Consider the following 25,288-nt stretch of genomic DNA (forward strand, 5'->3'; position numbering starts at 1 on the left):
CTTCGTTCTTTTGGTAATGGATTTATTGTCACAACAGATTACATTTACATGGTGTAGAGATCAGTGAAGAACAGAACTGAAATGCTTTACAGCATCTCTCTTCTTTGTTTCGAGGGTGTGTGTCTTTTTCACTTAGATCGGACTGCATTCGCAGAGTTAATGTCAAGTGCAGGTGGTGGCCCCGAGCCATTGGAGCAGTGTAAAGGTTTTGATAGCAGTGACGGCAGATGTTTTTACTTCTGTGTGTGCGTATGTTTTGTTTGTGAGTGGGACTAGACTGGCTGGATTTACTGAGGAAGAGAAAATATAGTTAACTCATACTGTCTGGCACAGATTTGATCTTTTCCATGCTGTCCAAGCAGGCCAAACTACTGTTTATCACAGTTCATATAGCCACGAGTGCTTCACGTCTGCCAAAGCCTGGATCCAGACTTTCTTGCTACCACATAAATCTTGGGAGGATGCACAAAGATTCCTGAGGAGGTTAAGTTTGAACAGAAGCAATGCAACATTCTTGAGCTTTTAAACTCAGTTTTACTACTACTCATCCATCAAGGAATGGAAAGTAAAAATTGTTGACTGAGAATCCTTAACTGTAATTGTGTAAATGTGGCAAGGAGTAACCTTTTATTCAGGTATGGGTAGAAAGAGGCCAGATTTTTATTGTGCCAGTGTAAATCCAGTCATGGTCAAGTGGAGATGACTTGTGCTGAGAGCATCAATTTCTTGTGTGTTCACTGTTCTTACCGAGACCCTTATTAACTCATCAACACAAAACACATCTCATCAATAAAACATGCAAAATCAAAACCCACATCCGTCTCATTTTCTGTCCCCGACACCTCATCTCTCCCTCATATCTACAAGTTTTGTGCCCTAAATTCTCCCTACCAACATACAATCATTTACAAACACTTCATCATTACAATCACTTGATTCAGCCTCAGAGGAGATGTAAAGTTTTTTTTTTTGTCTGTTTCAAGTCTGTCACACATCAAAGGGATCAAAACATTTGGTGGGAGGGAGCTTGTTGACAGGTATTTGACAGGTCTTGTCTGGTCTGGTCTTTTCTTATTCACCTGTCAAATTCCCACCACAGCAAGACGACACCTTGCAAGGCTCCCCGCAGCCTGGCATCTCAGGCGTCCAGTCCAGGAGCGCTTAGCTGTGCTGACTGACAGCAGGGGACAGCGCATGAAAGAAAACTGAGTAACCAGTCTCTTTTAATAGAAATGTAATCCTGTGTCCTGTCTGTAGGATGCTTGATCAAGTAATCAACTAATCCAGAAATCCAAAGGCCAATGAAGCCAGCAGGTGGTTTTTACTTCGACACAGCATCCAGTTCAACCAGTGACACCAGCTTTTCAATTTCTCCTCATGAAACAGTTAAGTGTTCTTGTTACATATATTTTTTTATCATCAGGCATACTGGATGATTGCTCCTCTTTCCTTCATCTGTGGTGGTGTTTATGATATATGTACATCATTGGTTACCATGGCTGGTACTTATATTTACGTGTTGACGTGTCGAAAGTGAGTGGCATCCAGGCATCGGCTGGGGGGGGGGGGTTGGTTGTGTGTTGGGGGGTGCTGTGGTCACTGGTGACGGTCATTGCTGGGGGAGTTCTGACGGCTGTTTCTTGGTTTTCAGAGTGTCTATGAGAGACTGGACGCCACGTTTCACGCTGGTGGTCACCCGGCGGGTCACCGAGTCTGGAGAGGGTGAGGTGGAGGAGCCAGCGCGCTGGGAGGGTGGCCGTGCCACCAGACACTTCTGATACCGCAGCTGAGGAAGAAGAGCATTAGATGAGTTTTTATCATTTGGGTTTTGGGTTTAAAGGAAAGAAAGCATTAAGCAAGATGTACGTTATCTGCAGTTTGAGCGTCTTTTTGTAAAGGAATACTTTTTCACATTTTTGGAAAGTGATTATTTGCTTTCTTGATGAGAGTTACATTAGAATATTGAACCCACTCGCAGACATGAAAGCCGTATCGATCTTCTCATGTAACTCCGGCAAGAAGGCAAAAAAAGTGTATTGCTCAAAATGTTGGACTATTCCTTTAAATCCAAATCCTTCTTTTAAAATTCATTTAGGAATAGTGACACAACAAAACAACAAATATAAAATCATCTCTTCAACATTTCATAACAAAAATTGTTATATGAACTTACCACACACGCTGCCTGCACAGCCTCAGACACACTGCCTGCGTTGGGGTCGCACCAGAATACATGACACTGGAAATGCTGGCTTCCAGTGTCCATAATGAAGGCAAATGTGTGCACATCCCGTCCCACGCCCATGAAGGACAAGAAACGGACACGGCACTCCACCAACGCCTCCTCTTCCTCTTCCTGCACAGAACAGCCAAGAGGAGAATCAGATCTGCGCTAAACTCTGCCCTATAAGAGCTTCCTCTTTAATCAACAAGCACATTCAAATCTTTTGTTTTTCTTTTACTCCTCAGGACAGCAACAGAAAGTCCCATGCCTTTTCTTTGATGACGGCCAGAGTTGTGTCAGCAATACTCAGTATCACAGGAGTCCAGTCCTCTTTGCCTGTGGTGGATATGAGGGTGTCTATGGCCCCATTTATGATGTCCATACCTACAGGACAAAACACAGGAGAGTCTGAACAGTGAGACAGTGTGCGATGGAATTTATTTATTTATTATGGGATGCAGGATGTGTTATGATGGTGTTGTCTGTACGGGTTTCAGTGTTAGTTCAGGTTTACCTATGGGGCGAGACACAGATGTCATACCCAGATACAGCACATGGAACTTCTGCACCAACTCCGTCTTTGGCATGGGAAACTCTGCAGAGAGAAAACACACACATACACACACACATTTAAACAGGCACAGATCGCCCGCAGGGAGTTTTATCACACAACAACATCTAACACATAGTTAGAGTCCACACATGATAATTGGCTTATCTAAAGAAATAAACAAACACTGGTGAATATTTTAATATTTTAGGGTGCTGTTGACACGGTTAGGGCATGAAAAATATATTCACACACAAGGATGCTAGATTTTTGTCTGCAAGAAAACCCAGCTATGCCTGTTTATACAATGGCCTGTAGGCAGGAAAGACTGCCATACAGAGTGAATGAGGGTGATCAAAGATGTTGTATCACCTGCATTTCAATCAGCGCAGAAGTTAACATCATTTACCCTCAGGACCTCGCTATTAACACACCATGCAATTAGCTACATAAGCTTGAAATGACATCCTACAAGGTAATATGCAAAACATGAAAAGTGGTTTAATGTTTAACTACAGAGTTTAAAGACATCCTTGAATGTGCTGAAAGACACTTTGTTCACCCTGTTTTGTGTCATATCGCTAGTGTTCAATCATAAAGACACGAAATGCCCCCCAAATATTTCCTACTTTGCACCATTCCATTATCTTTTGTTATACAGTGGAAAACGCTTATAGTGATTACAGTTAATGGGATCAACTGCTTATATGGATCAACTGGCGCTATATAAAGAAAACTGAATTTTATTTAATTGAAAACGCTTGGGACATAATCATTCCTCTACAAGTAATTTGCTTAGAGTAATCATCAAGTAGTCCGCTTAGTGTTCATTTTGGATCTTTTCATACATTAATCAAAATCTGAATATTTTATGAATAGGTCTTTGTTTTCAAATGCTCCTACCAGTTCAGTATTGACAACCTACAGTTTATTTTCAGCCCTCTTTGTCTTTTTTTTTAAATTTAGAAATACACTGAAACCACTTATTTACGCTACTGACATTACATATTTAAAAAACAGCACAAATCTGTTTTAGGCTGTAGCTTAATTATAATTACTACAGTAAGCTATATTGTATATACAGTACTGTACTGTATTACTGTAAACTAATACAGAAATACTGCTGCAGGGTATTTTGAAACAAAATTCAGTAAATAGCGAAGCAAAACATTCATTACTTTATATTCATCTGGTAAATTTACAAATGTCAATAAGATGGTAATCTGCATGAGAAATAAAGAAAACGGGGAAAAAATGGTTAGAATAATCGTCTGCTTATAGTGATCAATTTGACCCAGACAGATCTTTAAGATGTTTCTATCAAAAAAGACACTGTCACAGTGCGATGTAAGCACTGACATATCTAAATCATTTGATGCTATAATCATATAAATATTGTATACGTAGTGATATTAAATCACCGGGCTGAACAGCATTGTTTGGATGCCCTCTCTGGTTGAATGTTTCAAACCCTTTTCACTTCTGACCACATCCAGCATCTAATAAATGTGCTTTGTTGCACCTGTAACCATGTCACCATGTCCTGGAGTACCCCTTCACTTCACTTGAGCAAGCTGAGAAGTTGGAGGTCAGCAAAAAAAATACAATCTTCAGGGGGTGTTAAACTTTAAATAGAGATAAACCAGCCCACATGTCTTTTCATTTTGCACAATCCACATCTTTATTATATTACTGAATTTCAGGGTTAACAATTCATCATGAACTCGTTTGCGTGTGATCGGTATGGACTGAATAAGGGAAATCAATCAGGGGATAATGGCTTTTGCCTGGATTCACCTCATGAGTGTACTCCATGAAAAAAGGTCCCTAATATCTCACACATTCAGTATGTGCTGCTAAAGCTCTGAAAACAGTAGTTACATGAATAGTGAGATGTTTTCATACATTCATTCCATATTTTAAGTAGAGCTCAGACAGGCCCGATCCGATGAGGACAGCAGGGCCATTATCCCAGCGTTGGCACTCGTCCCAAATCATTCGGTGCTAATCTCCTAAAATGTGTCCCAGCACGGGATTGCGCAGTCCCATCCACCCTGAAGAGATTTAACCCAGGCGAGAACAAGAACTGTTTTCCATCATGAGCTGGCTTTGCAGTGAATGGACCTGTAGAGCTACTGGATTGGTTCAGCCAGTGCAAGGGCAATGCCTCTCACTGGATACCAACTGTTTTTTCAGTTAAAAGACTATGACTTCAAGCAAGTTATAGCTTTAAAAAATGTGAGGCATGTTTCACCAATAAGTTCTTTGATCCTGGGGTTGCGATGGGCACTGTGGTGCACCAGGCTTTGCCTCAAAGAAACACTAATTGGGTTTTAATGAGGTCGACTGCCTCTGTAAGTGAAGAGCCGATGTAGTTCTTTTATATTCTGATGCCGGAGCTCTTTTCCCCTCAACGCTCAGCAGATACACACACCAGCTGAAGTTAGAGCGGAGGATGAATTGTGCTGGCTCCTTTTCTCTTTCTTCCTATAATTACTTGAGACCGAGAGGAACAAGCGGTGGGAAACAGTGAATGGAATTTGCGCTGGGAGGATAAAGCTCAGTGACTGTGGAGCGAGCAGTTGTTCTGGAGTCAGCGTTATCTGAGTGTAATTGAACCAAACACTGCTATCTTTTCTATTAACAAATGTTCACAGTCGCTCCTGAGGCGATAAGGTCATTTGTTAAAAAACATCTACTATACTTGGTTTCAGATGTGGAGGAATACCTTAATGTGAGACAAGAAACCACAGCAGGGAAGATAGCACGTGGCTGACAAATCCAATTCTCTCACGAAGGAACTACAAAATTGCAAGACTCAAAGAAAAAGATGTGCGTGCATGTGTGTGTGTGTGTACCTTGTAGGGGAACATCGGAGCCGTTCTGGGAGGAGCTGCCAGCTGCAGCCTTGGCACTTTTCCTTTCAGCCATAATCTAGACGAGGGGAGAGGGGAAAAAACGGAGAGAGAGGAGGATAAAACACAGGAAGAACGGGACAAAATGAGAGAAACGAAGGAGTGGGATGAGAAGGAAAGGTATGGTTGAAATGGGAGACAACAGGGGTCAAATAAGCTTAGACTGTCTCACAGTAATAAAACTGAAAGGAAACAACTGGTAATATTTTTGTTTTGGTCAAAAAATACCATGCAAATACCAAAACCAACAATGTGTTGTCCGTTTCTGTCAGCCCCAAACCCACTTGTTTGTCCCGAAGGTGTAAATCTTAAAAGGTTAATTTCCAGCCGTGTAGTTGTCAGCAAACAGGCGTAAGTTGTGTATGTGTTAGGGACTATTTTCAGCAGTGGATGAGGTGTGCTAGTGTGTTTACAGCAGCATGTGGAATTGACTCCAAATAAACTACAGTGCTTGTGTTAATTGGAACATGTCAACCAGTGCAACAGTGTAGCTGGTTGATGTGTTTTTAATTGTTGTTGGATACAATGAAGCTTCATGTCACAGTGGAATAAGCTATATCAGGCTACAGAAGGCTACACAGGTGACACGTGTTATAGGGATGAATTCATTGATGCTTTTTATCTTTTCAAGGGATTTGTTGACAATAAGAAAAATACAGAATATTACCAGCTTTATCCTGAAAAAATGTTCTCTTTGAAATTATATATTTGAATTTAACAGTCTCAACAGAAGCTGCATTGTTCTCTTTTTTCTTTCCTACTGCTTCTCTGCTGCAGTATACAGACTCTTGAAAGAGTCTTGAATAGTCTGCATAGCCCCTGCACCGAGCTGCTACAGATACTTGATTAATTGTAGGTGTCATTAGTCAAAGTCTATGGTGAGTCTGCAACTCTGCTCACAGGGGAACATGCAAGAAGACGCATGCACACATACACACTCTCTTGCTCACACACACACACACACACACACACACACAGAGGAAGCCCGCTCAGCGCGTTGCGCAGCTGCAAGACTCGGGTCACCAAGTTTCTCCACTGCAGTAAAGAGAAAACTACCACTATGTTTAAAATGGGTGCTGTGAGGAGTCATGGTCACACACACATAGACATACAGATACACACTCTTCCTTTAATTTGGGGTAGGCAATGAAAATAAATTAATAACGGAAAAATCAGCGTTCCTTTCTAAATAGGGCAACATGCCTCTAAGGGAGAAGATCTGTAGTTCCAGGTAGATTCATCCTTTACAAGGCCACTGCTGGCCTGAGGACAGACCGTTTTTTTGTGTACAGAAGAGAGAGAGAGAGAGAGAAGGCTTTCTCCACTGTGTATGTGTTGTGTCAAGGGTCTTCATGTATTATATATTACCATTACACTGCAATATACATTGGCTAGAAGTAAAACATTTATTGGCCTTGTTTGTGTTAGAGATTGGTGTTTGTTGACCAATGCACTCCTCATAGCCATGACAGAAATCAGTACAAGTACTGTGTGTAACTGGAGAAGTCAGTTTGTTGTAGTTGGCTGGACAAGACTTCATACTAAAGTATTTATTGAGCTTACGTGTTATTTTGTATGTGTGTGTTATCATCAACAAATCCCATAAAAAGACTAAACCAACATTGAATTAGTCTGTCTCTTAATAAGTAAGTTTGTTCCTGCTAAGGATTGGAAATGTATGATTTTAAAAGGCTCAGTAATTTCCTATTAACCACTGTAGTTTTTAGCAAACGTTACTCAAACTGGAGTAAATAGAACATTTGTTATGGACTATTTTCAGCAGTGGATTAATACACAATTGCTAGTGATACTCCTGGCAGCAGGATGGGGTATGTGGGATTGACTCAAAACATGCACACCCAGTGCAACAGTGTGGCTCACTGATGCATTTTTAATAGTCGTTGGACAAAAATGTTGCTCTATGGAACAGTGGATCCTGATCTGTAAAACAGTCGTCGCCCAAAATATGTCTTGTTCAGAAGGTGATTTAGCTGTTCTATGGACTAAATTCTTGTACAATCCACTGAGAATTAGACAGGAAGCGGCAATAACACTGCTGGAAACAAGTACAAAAACATGTAGGCCAGCATGCTGACATTTGCAAAAGGTGAGCTAAGGTAACATTATCAAGTGCAGTGGATGTAACTTTAATGCGACTGTCTGATCTTTCATGTTGCAATCTGAAGGAAAGAGTAAGTTCCAGGATTAATGTCAGTGGTCAAACATCATCTCGACAATATTCCTCTAGATTTTGGCTTATCCAACGATTTGGCTTCAAGCTAAAAGCTCTCTCAAGCTAAAACCAGACAATTAAAAGTAAGCATACGTATGTTAGCGAACAAGTGGGTGAATCCAGCTTCTGAATAATGATCTGAGGAGAGTTGGGCTGTTGCATTGCTGCAGAGCAGTGTGATGGGCATAATTGAGAGAATTCTCTTATTGGCTTCAAATCAAACCTTTGAAATTGTCTTACTTACGCCTGTATGTGCCTTGAATTCCTTTAGATTTAATATCACATTAACTTTCTCAGAAATGCTCACTGGAGTGAGCAGGAGTCCCTATGTGCAAATGACACTAAACAATTAGCCTTGAATGAATTCATGGCTTTCTGGCTCTCAAAGTGAGAGCATATGTCCGACTCCTAATTATTATGGACTCTCTGACCATTTAACTTTTAACCAGCAAAAGTCAAATAAATTGCCAAATTTATATAATATATAAAAATAACTGTATTTCTTTGTATTTTGTTGGATTTTATTGACCCCCACTCAGTCAGTTTTTCCCTTTAAATCTCTCTTTATTCGAGTCTCATTTTCTCTACATAAGATTCATTCACCGTACAACCCGTAAGCAGCCAAGTGCAAAGACAAAGAAGACAGTTAGACATGCTGTAATCTCAGTGTCCAGGAGATAGACAGCAGTGAGGAGAGTGACCGCTCTGGGAGAGGAGGGGGTTACTGATGCTCTGTGTGAGAGAAAGTGTGAATAACGTGTGTGACAGCTTTGCACTTTTAAGGATCTGGGATTCCCTGTCCTTGTGAGGGTTAACACACAACCAGCACCAGCACCAGCACCAGCACCATCTCTCTCTCTCTCTCTCTCTCTCTCACACACACACACACACACACAACTGCATGTGCTTTGTAACCCGAATCTTATCTCCTCTCCTCACTATAAAGGCTGTTAAAACCATCTCTCTCCTCAGCTCTTCTCTGGTAAAAGATAACAGAAATCTTGCCAGGACACAGCCACTGTGTTTTGCACTCCTGACTGTTAGTTTTTTTTTATAACATGCATGTAGGAGTAGCATCTAAGTTACAACCTTAAAAAGTAGCACTGGATAACTGCATCAGCAGAAAAAGATGTGCTCTTCTCTCTTCAATAGTCACCCTGATGAACGCTTGATAGCTTGTTTCAGAGTTGCAGATAAGCTCATTCATGCGGAGGCGGTAATGGCACCCACCTTGGAGCAGATTTCGTGGAGACTCGTGGCGATGGCTGCGGCAGGGGTATCACATCGGAACACGTGGCACTTCAGCACCCGTGTGTTTTTGTCTCTCGCCACATAGGCAAAGTCTCTGAAACACGGACAGAAGACAGTTTGATTTTTCCAACGCTGTACCAGACATTTTGCTCTGTTAAAGGGGCATTTAAGTAAGAGTCTCTGTTGGCCTGGGTGATCCCGCAATTCAGGTGATCTTTCAGCCTTTTTACACTTATGTTTTTATATAACTTTGACTTGGGACAGTGTCTGTACACATTACCCAGCTGCCCTCTAACTTGTATGCTTATGTGTGGAGTGTGTTCAGCATCTAGCAAGAGGTATGCGTGTGTACATGTGTGTCTGATAAGGGAGACGGGACAGAGTAACTCTCGCTTATTTAGGGTTAAGAAAATACTAAACATGATAAATAAGCTAGAAATTATAATCACTGAATTCTCTTGTAGTAACATATACATACATACACATTTTCCATAGTTTGCGGGAGAGTCAGGTTTTATCCACTTCTTTTTAATACATTGCTGCTACTGGTTTTTCGGCAAAGAGATTATAGTTTTCCTCTGAAAGCCTCTTGGTGTTGCTCCTAGGAGAGCCACCTTTGGACATTGTTGCATATTGAGATTAAACACTTCTTTAAGGGCTTCAAACACCTCTTCCCAGGCGGCACCTTGCTTAGGCCCATATGTTGATTGGATTGCCAATTTGTGTTTCACATTCCCATCATCATCTTCCATGAGTTTGCTGGTTTCAAATTTGGAATTGCCAGCATCATCTATAAATATCTCGATTACTTTCTATTTAAAATCCCTCCCAGTGAATTTATTCTATTTCCCCTAATCAAGAACTGTTCTACTGGAGTTGGGTTTTACATCTTTTCTTCAGTCTGCATGTTTGTCAGGGGGTGACTCTTTGAAAACACCAAAACAAGTCTGTCCTTGGACCTGTCTCCTGTTCTGAGACAAAAACTTTCCAGCCCCCTCTCTGCACCGTCAGCTGTTCCACATTGGAATAAAAAGACAGCCAAATTAGTTGCAAGACATTTCACGCACAAGTTAAATGACAACACAAATTATTATTACCCTATTTTGCATCATAGTATGTAAATATATCTCTCCTTCTCTAGACATTTCTTGTTATAGCTTTGCTCTAATTAGCTCGCTCATTTATTGTGAAAATGTTGCCTCATTATTTGTGACATTTAAAGGATGCGACAAGTTTTACTTTCATTGCTGCAATTCCTTTTACACCAGTCAAGGTGAATTTGATAACTAAATTACTTAAAGCCCCTTTAACATGCAACATCTTGTATGCTGTTGAGCCATAAACAACAGGTTTCTCTGTCCGTTGTCATTCCTTCTCTGAAACTGGTGGTTGCCAATTTTAGCTACAGTGACACACAAACACATACACACACACACACACAGGTGCACACACAAGTATGCTGGGAGACAGATGTGTGTCCCAGTGCCCGAGGAAACAATGTGCCAAGAGCTTCACAGCAGTGCCACATGGCGGGGTAAAAATGATGAATATGAGGGTGAGACTGGGAGACTGGGAGAGGAAGCTCCACCGAAAATGAGAGTTATGCGGAGAGTGGGTGGGAGATGAAACACAGCTACAAGTGTGAGTTACTACACACACACACACACACACACACACACACACACACACACACACACACACACACACACACACACACACACAGATACATTTCTTTCTAATTTTTCAGGTAGAAGGGTGTGTTTCCAGCCAGGACTGAAATGACTGAGTAAACAGATAAAGCGGAGTGAAGGAGGGGACGTGGGGGGGACAGAGGAGCCAACTGGATGGCAGTGTCACCAGATGCAGATGAGCAGCTTCATGCACACACAAACACACACGTCCAGTGCACACTCCCAAATAACTATAGACACCAACAGAAATACGGCAAACACAGCCGGCATTTATCACAGCGGGCTCTTTGTGTTTATGAGTCCATTATCCGGCCCGTCTCCTCTGCTTAATTGTGTGCTCACACACTTTGGGTCGATAATGCCCCCCGCCTGTGGGCAGAAAGAAAAGTGCAATGGGACGTGTGTGTGTGTGCGCATCCCATACGCTTCGTTCAGGGACATTTGAGCAGTGTGGCACCAAAGCGACATGAGTGGCCTTGCCTCGCATACTACAAATGGTTCTTTTATGACTTCTGTACCCTCTCTGGGGGATCAAAACGCTATAAAACAGCAACTCTTAATAGGAAATAGCCTGTGGCCGGTCTGGCTCACTGATGATTTAACACCAGGGATTTAGACCTTCAGCAAGTTGCTCCCGTAAAGAGCAACAGTGACTCTGGGCGAAGCAAAGCCACTGATTCGATGCCTGAAGTGACAGATGTGAATGCACAGCGGGAGGTCTGGGCGGAGGTCTCAACACAACGATTACTGAAAACAGTGGAGAAGCACGATCCCACTTGAGCACACCATGAAGAGCAGTTACCTTTCTCTTGGTCCCGGGAAGCAGAAGGAAGTGAGCGATGAGGGTGGTGGAGGAAACAGTAAAGGATAAATGAGTTAAGGACAGAATGTGGTATGGGAAATTAAAAGGCAGGAAAAAATATAAGGATGGGAAAATTGTAAGACGGCAAAAAGATGAAAAGGGAAAAGAAGGTGGGGATAGAAAAAGCAAGGGGGAAAAAAACAGTGTTAATACACACGACGTACTGAGTCAGAAACAGACGCTCTTTCACCTCAATCTGTCTTCCCTCAAGGTGTGTGTGTGGTGTGTGTGTGTGCCGTGGAGCTCAGTCCTGTGTACTTTTCATTTCAGTGGCTTAGCGTTCCACTCCATTATGACACAGCACACCTTTCCTGTTAGATGTGCACACACCTTGTTGTCACACACATTGTTGTCACTGCAGCTTCCCCTCCCCTTACTTCCCGTTTCCCCCCACCCTTTCCTCCTCTCCAACTCTCTTTCATCCCTCTCTCCCGCTTGTGCTCTTTAATCTTCCTCTCCTCGGCTCACTCCATCTTTCACTCCTCTACTCACTCTCTTTTCTTTCCACAACGGGAGAAGCCCCCCCCAAAAAAAGAAACACGATGCAACACAGTGATTCATATCAACAGTGTAACTCATCACAGCCGCTCTCTTCCACATAGTCTGTGACACACTATTATCAGGAACACTACAAAGGAGGCACAGGCTGAAAAAGAACAGGGGGCTAATTCAAACATCAGCTTCCTTTGATTCTTTGATGATCCACATAGTAAGAAGCACTCAGTGTGTGTGTGTGTGTGTGTGTGTGTGTGGTAGCAGCTGGCAGATGATTTGAAACAGGAATCTTCTGAATCAGAGCTGCTGCTTCAACTTGATCTCCAAACAACCGGTGGTCGCCACATGCATGCACACACACACACACACACACACACACACACACACACACACACACACATACACTGAGGCTAAATCAACACATGTAAAAACTGCCTAAAAGCTCTCGCTCACCATATGTAAACGTGTCTGCATGTGCTGTGTTAAAATGCGTCTCTTTCTCTCTGTTTCTCTGTGTTTGAATTTCACAATTTTTTGTCCATTTGTTCGTCTCATTCTACTTCCTTCTGCTCTGTTTTCAAATCCAGACTCCATGCTTTTTTTGCTGCCAGTCACTATGGTGGAATTGGATTTTTGGTGTCTAAATTGTGAATGGCCCAAAAGCTGCTCTCCATTCACCTCAACACTACACCCCATTCTTCTCTCTCCACGGCTAATTTACAGGCGAGTGTCAGACTGAAACCACATCACACCTGATTCAAACCCTGAACTCACTCCCGCCTCCCAAAAAACCTACAGCATTGTCATGATCACACTGACCTGGGCACAAGGCTGAGGCTTAAGCCAGTTACACCTGGAAGTGCATCTTTTACTCTCCGTTTTGGCCTCTTGTCAATGCTCCGACTTTGTCTATGATCGCCCATTTAAAATGTCAGCCGATCACACATAACAGGTGTTACCATTATATTTATGTTCACTTTGTCAGATGACTTCACAGCCATCAAATGGGGATTTGATAAGTGCACTGTTCGTCTTGTGGCAATTATGAGCTGGCGTCTAACAAACAAACAAAGCATTTCTATAAACCAGTGCGATGAACTAAAGTGTGAGTTTGGTTGTAGTGAAACGCGGAATAGATGATGATGGAGAGCAAGAGAGAGTCAGAACGGAGACTGAATCAGCTGAGAGTAACCACGCCTGTGTCTGTCCAAAGAAAAAAAAAACACATTTTACTTCTTCATTTAACTCTTCAAATATATATTCAGTAACTTTTATCTCTCTACATTGTGCTTGTTGCTCGAGCATGTAATGCCAGGTATGTAATTCTGGTGGGGAACACAAAAATCCTTTCCTTTAAATTTTGTCTTTTGCCTACAAAAAAAATGTAATCTTTGCGTTAATTTAAAACGTAACCTATCTACATGTTGGCTGTAATGCAACCTTTTATAGTACTAGTAATTTTCCTGTTGATTTGGCATTTTAGTGTAGACAGAGATCTTCATGAAAACAACCTAAAACAAAGTGTCGTTTTCACACAAACATTTTAGTGTGGAGACAGAAAGAGAGGAAAAAGAAAGAGAGCTGTTGGTTTACTTTGGCATTGAGGATCCTGACCTCAGTTAATGGATTGGATGACACATGGTACGGACAGACAGGCAGCAAATGAACTAACAGCTGAAGATGAATGACACATAGACCTCAGAGATGGAGGAAGAGTTTTTTGCAGGAAAGCGAGGAGCGAGGAGAGGTTAGATGGATAAAATGTCGAGAGAGGGAGGGATAAAGGCAGGGGGCCAGAAAGCCTAAATGAAAAGGCGGGACTGTAACGAGGAAGAGGAGGAATGGGAACGAGGTGAGACCCACTAGGGGACTGGAATGGTGGAGGAAGGGGTGGGGAGGGAAAAGAGAGGTAAAAAGAGGTACAAGATGAAAGGTATGAAAGCACCAAAGCAGAGAGATGTGTTAATGCAAGACTCCCACCACTCGTGTGTTCTTTTTTTTATTCTCTCTGTGTGCTCCACACATTTCCAGAGCTGAATAAAGGATGATTGACTCACTACTACCGATCTCTCTTTGATCTGGATGGCTGTGAGGCAGGCCCGCGCTGAAGAGGTTGCGTACAACTTGGGAGATTAAATGAGGTCACAGCTGCAGATATATGGTGAACTGGGTTTAAGAAAGTCGCACAGAAGCGTCAGTGTCTCCAGCTCTGACATCAGTAGTGCTAACGGCACTGTGTGTAGTAGTGACATTAGCATATGTACAGTCGCCCACCCTCGCATACTTAAGCATGGTTTTAGTTTGTGATATTCAAAGCCTTATCCCACGTTTTATGATTTCCCATTCATTAAATCACAAAACAATCCACTAAATATGGTGTAGAAATATGAAAAGAAAATCTTTAATGCAAAACCCTGCAGACCACTGACGCTGGTTGTGAAATTGATGTCTTTCAGTATGAAATAAGACTAGTGATTGTGAGTGTAAATGCAAGAAAGCTGCAACCAAAACCTGATACTGTTTGATAATGGTTCCTAAGATTTGATGCAGCTTGTAGCTATAATGAGCCATGATGACAAGCTGAAGTCTTGAAAGTGCATTCAAATTGGCCAAGGGAGCTTTTCAAATATTATATACACATTATATACACCACCTTCACCTAAATAGAATTTAAAATAGCCTATAATGTTTTTATAATTTTAATTTTTTGCCATAAGCGTTCCAATTTGCAAATGTAATGCTCAGTAATTTAGATAAAACACCCTTTTCACTGGTAATGTTGTGTTATTTAAATTCAAGTCGTTTTCAGAAAACTTTATAGATGATAACTTCGCTATGGATCTCCAGGTGCAAAAATGGGGTAATAAAAACTGCGGCAGTAAACGAGGCTTTTTAAGTGGCAGTGAAAACAACACAAATGTAACTAGTCCCCAGCCTGCTCTGCTGTACTTTCCTCCGCTCTGTAGCTTCCAGGATCGCTCAGTAGAGACTCGTGTCCTCTCCAATCCATCTGTCACATGCACACACAAACACACAGAGCACCGCAGCATCACACACACTTCACACAGACTACAATTATCAAACAGCTTTACAGAGTGTCTGGGTAGTGCCGGCCGCTATGCTAATGCTCTTACATGTGCTAACTGCACAGCCAAATGCTGATGAGAAATGTCTGAGGAGGAAGTTCTTGGAACTCTCCTGTAGACAGGGGGAGGCAATGAGGCCAGGTGTGTGTACAGTGTGGAAATATGTTATACTTGTTGATTGCAACTAAACTGGCGATTGTATGATTGCTGACAATGTTGTGACTTTGGCTTCAGTCCAAAGTGGATGTGGATCTGCTCTAGTTTTGCAGTGAGAATCAACGCTTAACTGTGACAGGCGAGTGGAAACAATAGCAGGATGGTGATTTAGAGGGAAGCTTTAACCTTTAATCCCACTGTAAAGAGAATAACGAAACACCTCGCAGGTATATTTATATTAGGTGGCTGTTTCCTCTAATTATTCTTCTTTAATAAGCAATTTCTTTGCAAAAGCTGTGTGAGACTCTTTGTTTTATGAGCTCACTACCTGATGCAGCGTGAAATCTTTCCCAGTAAAGCAAAGCACTAGCTGAATAATATTATCGTACAAAGGCAATATAAACACATGACGGTGACAGCTATAATAATATTCATGGAAATTATAAAGCTCCCTTAGAAAGTGCTGAAAAAGCGAGGAAACCTTTCTGCTGTCATGGCTTACAAATATATTTTTATTTTGATAAATTCAAATTCTGTTGATGGACTTTAATACTTGTTTTCTGCTGGATAATACTCCATTTCCACTTGTCCAAACTCAATAAACACCGCAATACACTGCTGTGAGGAAACTGCTTTAAAAAACTGGACCCCTGAGTGCTGATAATTGTGTTTGCAGCAAGCGAATGTTTCTCATGACTGAAGTTAATTGTAGTTTATTGTAATGGAATATAGAATATGGTTATAAAAGGCCCAATAAAACCAGGATAGAACCAAGATAAAACCAGAAAAAAGAGATGCACACTTTACAGAGCCATTAGTAGGGCTGTACAAAGCTGCTGACAGATATTGGCTTGGTTTTACAGCTATGTTAGTGTCCACTATCTGGTATTTACAGCTGTGCCTATAGAATTCTTAGATATCCAATATTTCATTACAGTACTGTGTTTTTGAGCGATGATCAGTTTTTGACAGTCTAACAAATCTGATAATAATACAATGGCAAATATACATTTTTAATATAAACAAACATTTTTAAAGGATCTCTTATGTTCGGTTATAAACCCTTCAGTCCCAGGCCAAAAACAGTGGACATATTTTGGACATATGACACTTTTTCCTCCAGAATAACCAGGACTATTTGAAAATTAAGATTTCTTTAATTTGCATAGTTGTATTAAAGATGTATGATGGATTTTATAAATTTAGTCTCATCTCTCAACTCAAGTGGAATGTTTAGATCAGATGTGGTTTTGTTGATAAAATTGCAGCTGTACAACCGGGCTTGGTACGGTTGTTGTGGTTATTAGCAAGAAACAACGAGCATTGTGAAAACCCCGGCAGCAGTGTGGCTGTGAGTTTTCATCTCCCTCTGCGCTCGCCGAGCTACCTCAACCAAGAAACACATACCCAAACTGTTACACATGTCGACTGGATTGCCATAATAACTACACAAGGAGGGGTTACAAGCAAGCATGACAGCTCAGTTTGCTTATAAGGAGCAGAACTATTGATATGTTGACTGACAGTGAGATTGACCAATCTATACCTAACCCTAAAAACACACACAACACAAATAGTTGTTTTCACATTTCTGCTTGTGTGTGGATTCAACAAATGAGTAACGTGGTGTTAATCTGTGAGTTTTTACTAGCATGTTTTCAGTTTTTTGCTAGGGTAATTGCCAAACACAACCATAAGAATAGCATCAATCTTCTCACCTAACTTTCGGCAGGAAACTAAATTTCCAAAAGCATCTTCTTAAATATATAGGCAGCATACTGGCAAAAAAAGTGTCCATGGAGCAGGAGTTAATTTGGATCTCACTAAAAGTACCAGCAGTAAAACCTCTTCCATCCACAGTGGCACTGGAGTACTTAAAGCCTGTGTGACAATGAGCCGGGTAAACCCCTCTGCGACCTGGTGAATTAGTCATGGCCCAAAGCCATTAGGCCTAATGTAGAATGTCTGTACGTAATTACCTCTCTACACCGTAAACTTGTTTACAGCACCAAGATGAGCAGCAAAATGAGCACCCGGGGCCAGAGGGCACAGCGAAGGAGGAGGAGGTCCTCTCTGCATCACTGGTACCACATGATACACACTCCCCGTCTCTCTACGCACACATCCACACTCACAGGCTGACAGACAGAAACATGCACACAATCACCGATATTGCCCAAGGCAGCAAAGAACTAGGACAAAATCAAGTGGAAATATAAATAAAACTGTTGTCTACGGTGTATTAAACAGTTCACACAGCGCTGCCTGTGTGATTTGAGCAGACAGTTGATGTTGTTTACAGCAGCCGCAGCAGCAGCACCTCAGTTTGATTCACCCTCTGCATCATTTCCAAGAAAACGCACAGATTTACAAAGCCAATGGTGAAAGTGGTGTTTTACTAAAAGGGAGAAACACGCGCAACCCCAGTTTATGTTTCTTGCAGCTTTGTGACCCAATTCCAAGCATTCAGTGTGGCAGAGACGCAAATGAGAAGGAGGGAGGGGCAACAAGCTGAGGAGGCACACACAGCACCCGTGTGTCAACAGTCGTCGTATTTCATTACATATTTAAGAGCAGAGATAGGTGGGCGGGTGGGCGAGATGGAGAGACAGAGAGTGTGTGTGGTTGGTGAGGGGGAGAAAGAGGGATTCTGGGTGGGCGAGAGACGAAGAAAGATGATGTCCTGCTGTTTTCTCTGCCCTTGATCATTTATACATCACACTGCTGTGGAATGTGTGTGTGAGTGATTTTGTACACAAACGCTGATTCTCGACCGAGACAAAGCTTGAGCGAGATGTCGCTTCAGGAAGACGCCCCCATTTATGTGTGTGTGTGTAAGAGAGAGAGAGTGAGAGAGATAAAAAGAGTGTGTGGGAGAGCGCAGGGATCTGGTGTCGAGTTAGTGTAGACTTATGCCAAGCTCTACTCACAGTGCAGTTTGGATCATACTATGCATGTAACCTAATTCACTGCATGTGCCATAAATCACTATGCTTCATGCACACAGTTTACAGTAATTACCAGTCTCTCTCTCTCTTCTTCTACTTACAGCAGATTGGCTGAAGTTTTTAAATTACATACACACATTTTCTAACTACAGCTGAAATATTTAGTCAATTGATTGATTAGCTGACTGATGATTGACTAATCTTATTATACAAGCAAAAATACCAAACATACCCTGGTTCCTTTTCTTTGTCTTGTGTGATAGTAAATAGCTAATTTTTAGGTTTTAGTCAGAATAATGAAGCTAATCGAAGACATCAACTTGGGCACGAGGAAGTTGTAATTCTTTGCAACTCTTTTAATAGACCAAATGATTAATAATTGATTAATCAAAAAAAAAAAAAGGAATAGTTTTTCCTCACTTACCTCTAGCAGCATCTAGCATGTAGATCATTTTGGTTTTATTTGAGAGTTTCACCTGTGAACGATTATCATTAAAACTACTTTTTGTTAATAGTCCCTATAAAAACGGTGTGTTCTGTGGCTTATCCAGAGAAGCAGAAACTTCAGTGAGAGACACTGTTTTCAGAAAGGACATGTTGCTGCTGAATTGTACATAATTTGACCTCAAACTCTGGGAAGCTGGAAATCTCAAAACCTGGGAAAATACGGTTCTGGAGCTTTCGATCATCTCACAAGATCTTCTTTGGCTGGAGAGTTTGCCCAGTTCACATCAGGCACTTTCAAACATGTTGAGTATTCAAATATATTTGGCTTAAACAGTCGGTGTCCGTCTGTAGTCTGATTAGATGGACGGACCACAGGCAGACACTGCCTGCGCCAGCGTCCTGCAGCGCTCAGCCCTGTACGATAAGAGAACATCAGCATCACCTCACATCACTGCTCATCACGGCCAGGACCGGGGAGGGTTTTATCGGAAGGAGATTTATTTTCTGGTGGGGCAAGGTGGGGGGGGGGGGGCAGGAGGAGTAATCTGTCAGGATGACAGGAATTACAGCAGCTGTGCCTAACAATGCTAATGTAAATGAGAGAGAGAGAAAGACAGAGTAAATGCAAGAGAGAAAGAGGAAACGTTTCTGGTTTTGAAGTTTTTTCTATACCCAAGTGTCTTTGTGATTAACTCTGTGTGTGTGTGTGTGTGTGGGAGACATATGACTCTGGGCTGGAGAGCGAGTGGGGACATAGCTCCTACCATAATGACCCTTTAGAGAATGAGGGTTTCTGGGAGGCTGGGTGGACACATTCTGACAAGAGGTGTGTGTGTGTGTGTGTGTGTGTGTGTGCATGTGTGTGTGTGGAGAAGTGGGAGTGATGGATTGTGGGAAGATGGAAGGAGCTGACGTGGAGGAGCGATGACCTGCGGGGGGAAAGAGAGGTAGGTTGGCACAAGGCTCAAATCAGTGCTGGAGTCGGGAGGAAAGGCCATCAATCACTCTGGCGGCTATCGAGTGGGTCTAGGTGTCTCAGGGTCCGTCCCTGTGGGCCGTCAGAGGGGCCTCGCATGTTGATTAAAGCTACAGGGGGCCTGACATCAGCAAATAAGCAACCGAGACTTCGTGACTGGGAGGACTGGGAGAGTGACTGCCACAACCCAAACATGCACATACAAACTCGCCTCATTGACATAAATGGAGTTGATAGCTAGAGTGTGTTCAGCATTAAAATATTAATGATACTGGAGGCTTGCGTGCCTCTTCGCCTCTCCTGTCTTCTCATTCCTTTTCTGCATGCCACAGCTGTCCGCAGAAGGTCAGCATTTTGGGGGGGGGGGGGGGGTAAGTGAGACCTAGAGGGAATAAGCAAGCAAAGCCCAAACTACTGCCCACTAATAAATATAAATGAAATGTGGAATCTCTTTGTAGTTGTGTGTCATTGTGTGTTTTTGCTCAGCCATCTGCTGATGAGACATTAGTGAAGAAAGGTAACATTAGTTCAGTTCAATACCAGGAAACACACACAGACATCAGGGCTATACAAAGGCACTATTAAAGGCACACATCACAGTGGCGCACCCTCTGCTCTAAAATAACATTGTCTCAATCGTAATAAGTGTCACATGCCAAGGACAAGAAAACAAGCAGGGACTGGCCCCCTGATGTTGTAAATCATTTCACTCTGGCTTTTTGTTCTTTGCTTAGTGTTTCCCCGCTCATCCCTCATCGTCCTCTTTCTTCCTCCTCCTCTGCCTGTTACGGTAGAGACTCAATGAGAGAGAGAGAGAGAGAGAGAGAGGGAAACGCCACATGAAGGCATTTATCATGTACCCACACACACACACACACACACACACCTTCACAAGGCATGTAGCCTCACTTAAACAAATTCAAAATGCGGCGCAAGATGCATATGTCAAAAATAGTCATATTTTGGCTCTGCAGGATAAACACAAATAAATCCAAACAGCTCCCAACAGCAGCGACACACACTTGAAAATAAAAATCCATTCAGCATATCCAGACTCCTTTAATCCTGTATTTCTCAATCCCCCCTTTGCTTGCTTCATCTCTCTTTCTTTCTCTCACTCTTGCGCTTTTCCCTTCTTATCTGGCTCCCTGAACGTCTTGCTCGTGTCTCAGTGACTCCGGCTGCATACCCCGCTGCTGCCAGCACACATCCTTACACCTGACAGCTAGCCAGAGAGGGAGCGAGCTAAAGTACACAGCTCGAAGTCAAACACACAGCAGGAGGCTGAGAAGTAAATGAGTGAAAAAATAAAGGGGGATAGCTAATAAATGAAAGTAGGGCCGGGAGCTGTGCGCTGTGTCCCTTACACAAACAGAGCAGTTAAAAATCAACAGAGGAGAGGAGAGAGACTGGGGGTGATGTTGAAACAGAAAGAGAGGCAGTAATGGATGACTGTAAGAAGAGAGATGGATGGACGGATGGGGAGGGCTAGAGGAGTGAATGAATAAGAGATAGAGGTACTCACACAGGCAGACATGCTCGCCCCGTTACAGACGACTACTTCCCTGCCTCGTTAGCTCCTCCGCCACGGTGACATTGCTACAGACCCTTCGCAGCGGTACCCCGGGGTAAATCTCTTCCTGTCTGCCTCCTCTCCTTTTCTTCTTCTTCTTCTTTTTTAGTCCTCTGGGGCTCCTTTTCCCTTTCTCCTCTCCCTCTTTCCTTCCCCTCCCCCCTGCGACTCCCTCTCCTCCTCCTCGTCCCTCTGCTACACCTTTTCTCTCCCTCTCTTCCTCTACGGTTGGCTTCCTTTGCTTTGCTCCCCTGGTCCGAAGAGTCTCCTGCAAAGTCCTGCTGTGTCCTGCTCACCGCAAGCAGAGAAGCATGCACTGCCTCTTCCTCACCTCACTGGCTTCCCATCGCTCTGTTTGTACCTCACTCTCACTCTCAAAAGCACCGCCACTCTTCCACCCCCGCCTCCACTCTCCCTATTTGTCTTGAGTGGCTTCTCCTCTTCCTCGGTTGCTGCTATCTCTGTCTCACCCTCTCTTGTCTTACTGAGGCTGGGAAAAAAGGGACAAACAAAGAGAGGCAGAAGGAAGAAGAGGCAAAGCTGTGCAGCCAATGGCACAAGAGGGCGGCAGAAAGAGCGCTGGAGACAAAGAGTAGAAATAGAGCAAGAGCATTACAGACAGAAAGAGGGGATGGAGAAGTGGGGGTGAAACACAGACACACCCACTCATTCACCATCACACACATACAAACAAAGTGCTCCAGATATAGACCTATGACTTCATCAATTCATGTCCACGTGCAGACACACACACACACACACACACACACAAACACACACACAAGCAAACATGTCTATGCGCACACACGAATGTGCACATAGTTGGACTTGCTGAGTGCTCCAGATATAGCTTCATGACTTCATCAAGGAGCTAAACGCCCCTGCCGCCCCCCTCGTCCCGCCCCGCCTAAGAGACGGGGGGGACTCATTCATATTGAATCAAACTGAAGGAGAGAGAGAACATTCAGGACAAGACTGGGAATATTCCTCAGATAGATGGATAGAGAAAGAGGCAGGAGATGGAAAGAGTGATGGATGGAGAGAGCAAAGGGAGTCCTACTTTGGAGTCTATGCCAAAACACCTCTGTCTCTCTTCCACCCCTTCCTAATGTTTAGCTCTGATGCTAACCAGAGTTGTTTAACTCTGTGCTCCCTTTCCTTTCACAAAATTTCCTTTCTCCCTTTTTCCCCTGTCACATTATCACTGTGTTTACATAATTAAGAACACACACACACACACACACACACACACACACACACCACACACCACACACCACACACCACACACCACACACAGTCATACATTACACAGTATAAAGGAGTCTGTGAATACTTATGGAAAGTATTTGGATAACCGAACGTTACATCCATACATGACTGTTCAACATTTCACTCCAAAACTATGACCATTAATATGTTGCCTCCACTCCGCTTTTCCACAAGAGTTACGGTTCCCGTTCAGTGTTGATAAGTGTCCCAGTTCATCTCCAAAGGTGTTGGATGGGGTTGAGGTCAAAGCTCTTTCCAGACCAGTCAAGGTCTTTCATACCAGATTTGATTTTTAAAAATGTGTTATTACACATTATGAGAAGAACTTAACAACATAGACCAACCAAGATGACAGCACCATCTCAGTCCACTATCAAAGCACCAGCGCTAGGCAGATCAATAAATACAAAAAAGAATTTATGACTCTTTAAACGAGCAAGAACCCACTTATACAAAAAAAACACTTACATATTGAATTATACAGAGTGAAACAATAGTTAAATAAACTATCAATCACCTTTCACTTTTCATGCTGACGTTTGAGCCCTGTGGCTAGAAAGAAAGCTAAACCGAAATACACATCAGGAAATAGACAGATTTGAACAATAATAGAATGACTACCTCCTAATACGTGCTGCACAAGTGCAGATCAGACCAGCCATCCCCATCCCATGTTTGGTTGCTACACACACATTCCCTATGTACCTTAATTCCCCTTTAATAAAAAACAAAAAAAATGTTCCAGATAACCAGATATGTTTCTTTAGAGTATATCCAGCATATATCCTGAATTTAAAGAACATTAATCATCAATCATGATTGATCAGGTTCTCTGGATGCACAGACTTAGATTACAGTGCACTCTAGTGGCAGGACCAAGCTATTCCAACCTCTGGCAAAATATGTTCTTGTCTCAGACGCACACACACACATCCCATCCCTCCTCTGATGCAGGATAATATAAAAAACTATTTGCTGCATGTACCGAAAGTGCATTGTGGTCTCAGAGCATCAAATATCTCCTAAGTCATACAAACTCCCAGCCAGGGTACAATCATAGTACATCCAATGTCATGAGCCTGAAACCAAACAGAATAGTCGGGCTATAAACTGCAGATTTTAAAGTGCTGGTGGGAGCAGAGGATGAAAAGAGTGGAAGCTATAATGCTGTAAGAGAGCGAGAGAGAGAGAGAGAGAGATGTAGTGAGAGAAAAAAGGATAAGAGGGAGAGCTAGCCTGGACCGACCCTCCTCTCTTCTTTCCACTACACGCTTTATCCATTACCGCTGAGAGAGACAGCCACTGAAAAGTTTCTCAATCCTCTGAGACGGAAGAGGGTGGGGGGACTCTCTTTCTTTCTTTCCCTCTTTTTATCTAACACACACACACACGCACACACAGCTAATGTTGTGGTAGTGTTGCAGCTGAGGGAACGAAGAAAGGAAAAAGGAGGGAAAGAAGAAGAGTGGGACGGTGCATCCCACAGCATCCCTCTGTGCGACTGAAAGAGACTATGGCAGCACTTCAAAGACAAAGAAAAAGACCAAAATAAGAGTTAGATGGAAAGACACACAGACAGGAAGAGAAAAATAAGAAAAAAAAAAGCAAGTTAACAAGACACTGCGAGTATGGGCAGAGTGAAGTAAGATCGAGCCTTTTATACAGATGCTATTTTAAACTCCATTTTCACCCATCCCTTAACAGCTGATTACACATGCCAGAAGCAGGCGGCTTCTTGGACGGCAAACCTCCACCACTCTTCTCATTTGTACAGTCGTTGTGTCACACATCTTCAAAGTGAATCTCCCAAAGTCTCTCCGTGCCTAGTGTTTTAACATTATACGTAGTACAGAGACAGGATTTTCACAAGTGTGTATGTGAACCTACATGTCTCTTCATGTCTACATATTAAATATATGCATGCATGTTTATTACATCAGTGCCGCTAATGCTTACAGGTGTGTATAGGCTTTGTGTGAGTGTTTCAGCTGGTTAATGGAAACCCTGAGGGGCAGGCACATATCAATGGGGGCTTAGCTTGCCCCCCCCACCTCCCCCCATTAGCAGCTGTGCTAGCCTCAGCACACTGTCAGCTCAGTAGTGAAAGGTTAAGACCATGGGACATTGCCAAATGACTGAAGGCCCGTAGGTCCCCAGTCTGGAACGGAAACATGGAGCAATGAGCATAATTATGGTGTTTTGAATACAGTTTGTGCAAATATGCATCGAATAATGAGGTTGGTTCCATTCTCTCATGATTAGTTAAAACTCCTGAATCAGCTTCTAACAGCGAGAATGTTCCACACATGCATTTTACAGTGTGCTACTGTATATGAGATGTGTTTGCATATTCGTGTGAACAACAACAACAACAACAACAACAACAAAAGTTTCATAATAGGATAAAGATGTTTGTTTGGTCCACCTACCTGTCGTGGTCTCGGCCGACGCCCCAGACACGGATGCTGCTAATTGGCTGAGAGTGGAGCAGGCTGCGATCATCTGGGTCAACCAGGGTCAACATGCGATCCTGAAGCACTAACAGCATCCCTTTACCCTGTAAGACCACAAACAAGGATTCACTACATCTGTGGTTAAAAAAATAGATCATT

General features: G+C 42.7%; 1 protein-coding gene across 5 annotated transcripts in view; it reads right to left on the reverse strand.

The window, feature by feature from the left end:
- Positions 1-5: 5 nt before the first annotated feature.
- Positions 6-25,288, reverse strand: part of LOC119888797 (amyloid-beta A4 precursor protein-binding family B member 2) — a 36,322-nt gene continuing 11,039 nt past the window's right edge. For 2 of the 5 annotated variants that reach the window (XM_038699528.1, XM_038699529.1), the window contains exons 8-15: positions 25,106-25,233; positions 11,667-11,672; positions 9,153-9,267; positions 5,633-5,708; positions 2,739-2,819; positions 2,493-2,608; positions 2,174-2,356; positions 6-1,786 (exon numbers count right to left, since the gene is read on the reverse strand). In XM_038699528.1, the coding sequence (XP_038555456.1) occupies positions 1,610-1,786; positions 2,174-2,356; positions 2,493-2,608; positions 2,739-2,819; positions 5,633-5,708; positions 9,153-9,267; positions 11,667-11,672; positions 25,106-25,233 (882 nt within the window). In that variant the 3' untranslated portion in view covers positions 6-1,609. Of the gene's footprint in view, positions 1,787-2,173; positions 2,357-2,492; positions 2,609-2,738; positions 2,820-5,632; positions 5,709-9,152; positions 9,268-11,666; positions 11,673-21,359; positions 22,314-25,105; positions 25,234-25,288 lie in introns of those variants that run through there. The other 3 variants (XM_038699531.1, XM_038699530.1, XM_038699532.1) reach the window with 3 other exon arrangements.

The sequence above is a fragment of the Micropterus salmoides genome, unplaced genomic scaffold, assembly GCF_014851395.1.
Source record: "Micropterus salmoides isolate LMB-PRFRI ecotype aquatic unplaced genomic scaffold, ASM1485139v1 Ms_hic_scaffold_5, whole genome shotgun sequence".
NCBI classification, from domain to species: domain Eukaryota; kingdom Metazoa; phylum Chordata; class Actinopteri; order Centrarchiformes; family Centrarchidae; genus Micropterus; species Micropterus salmoides.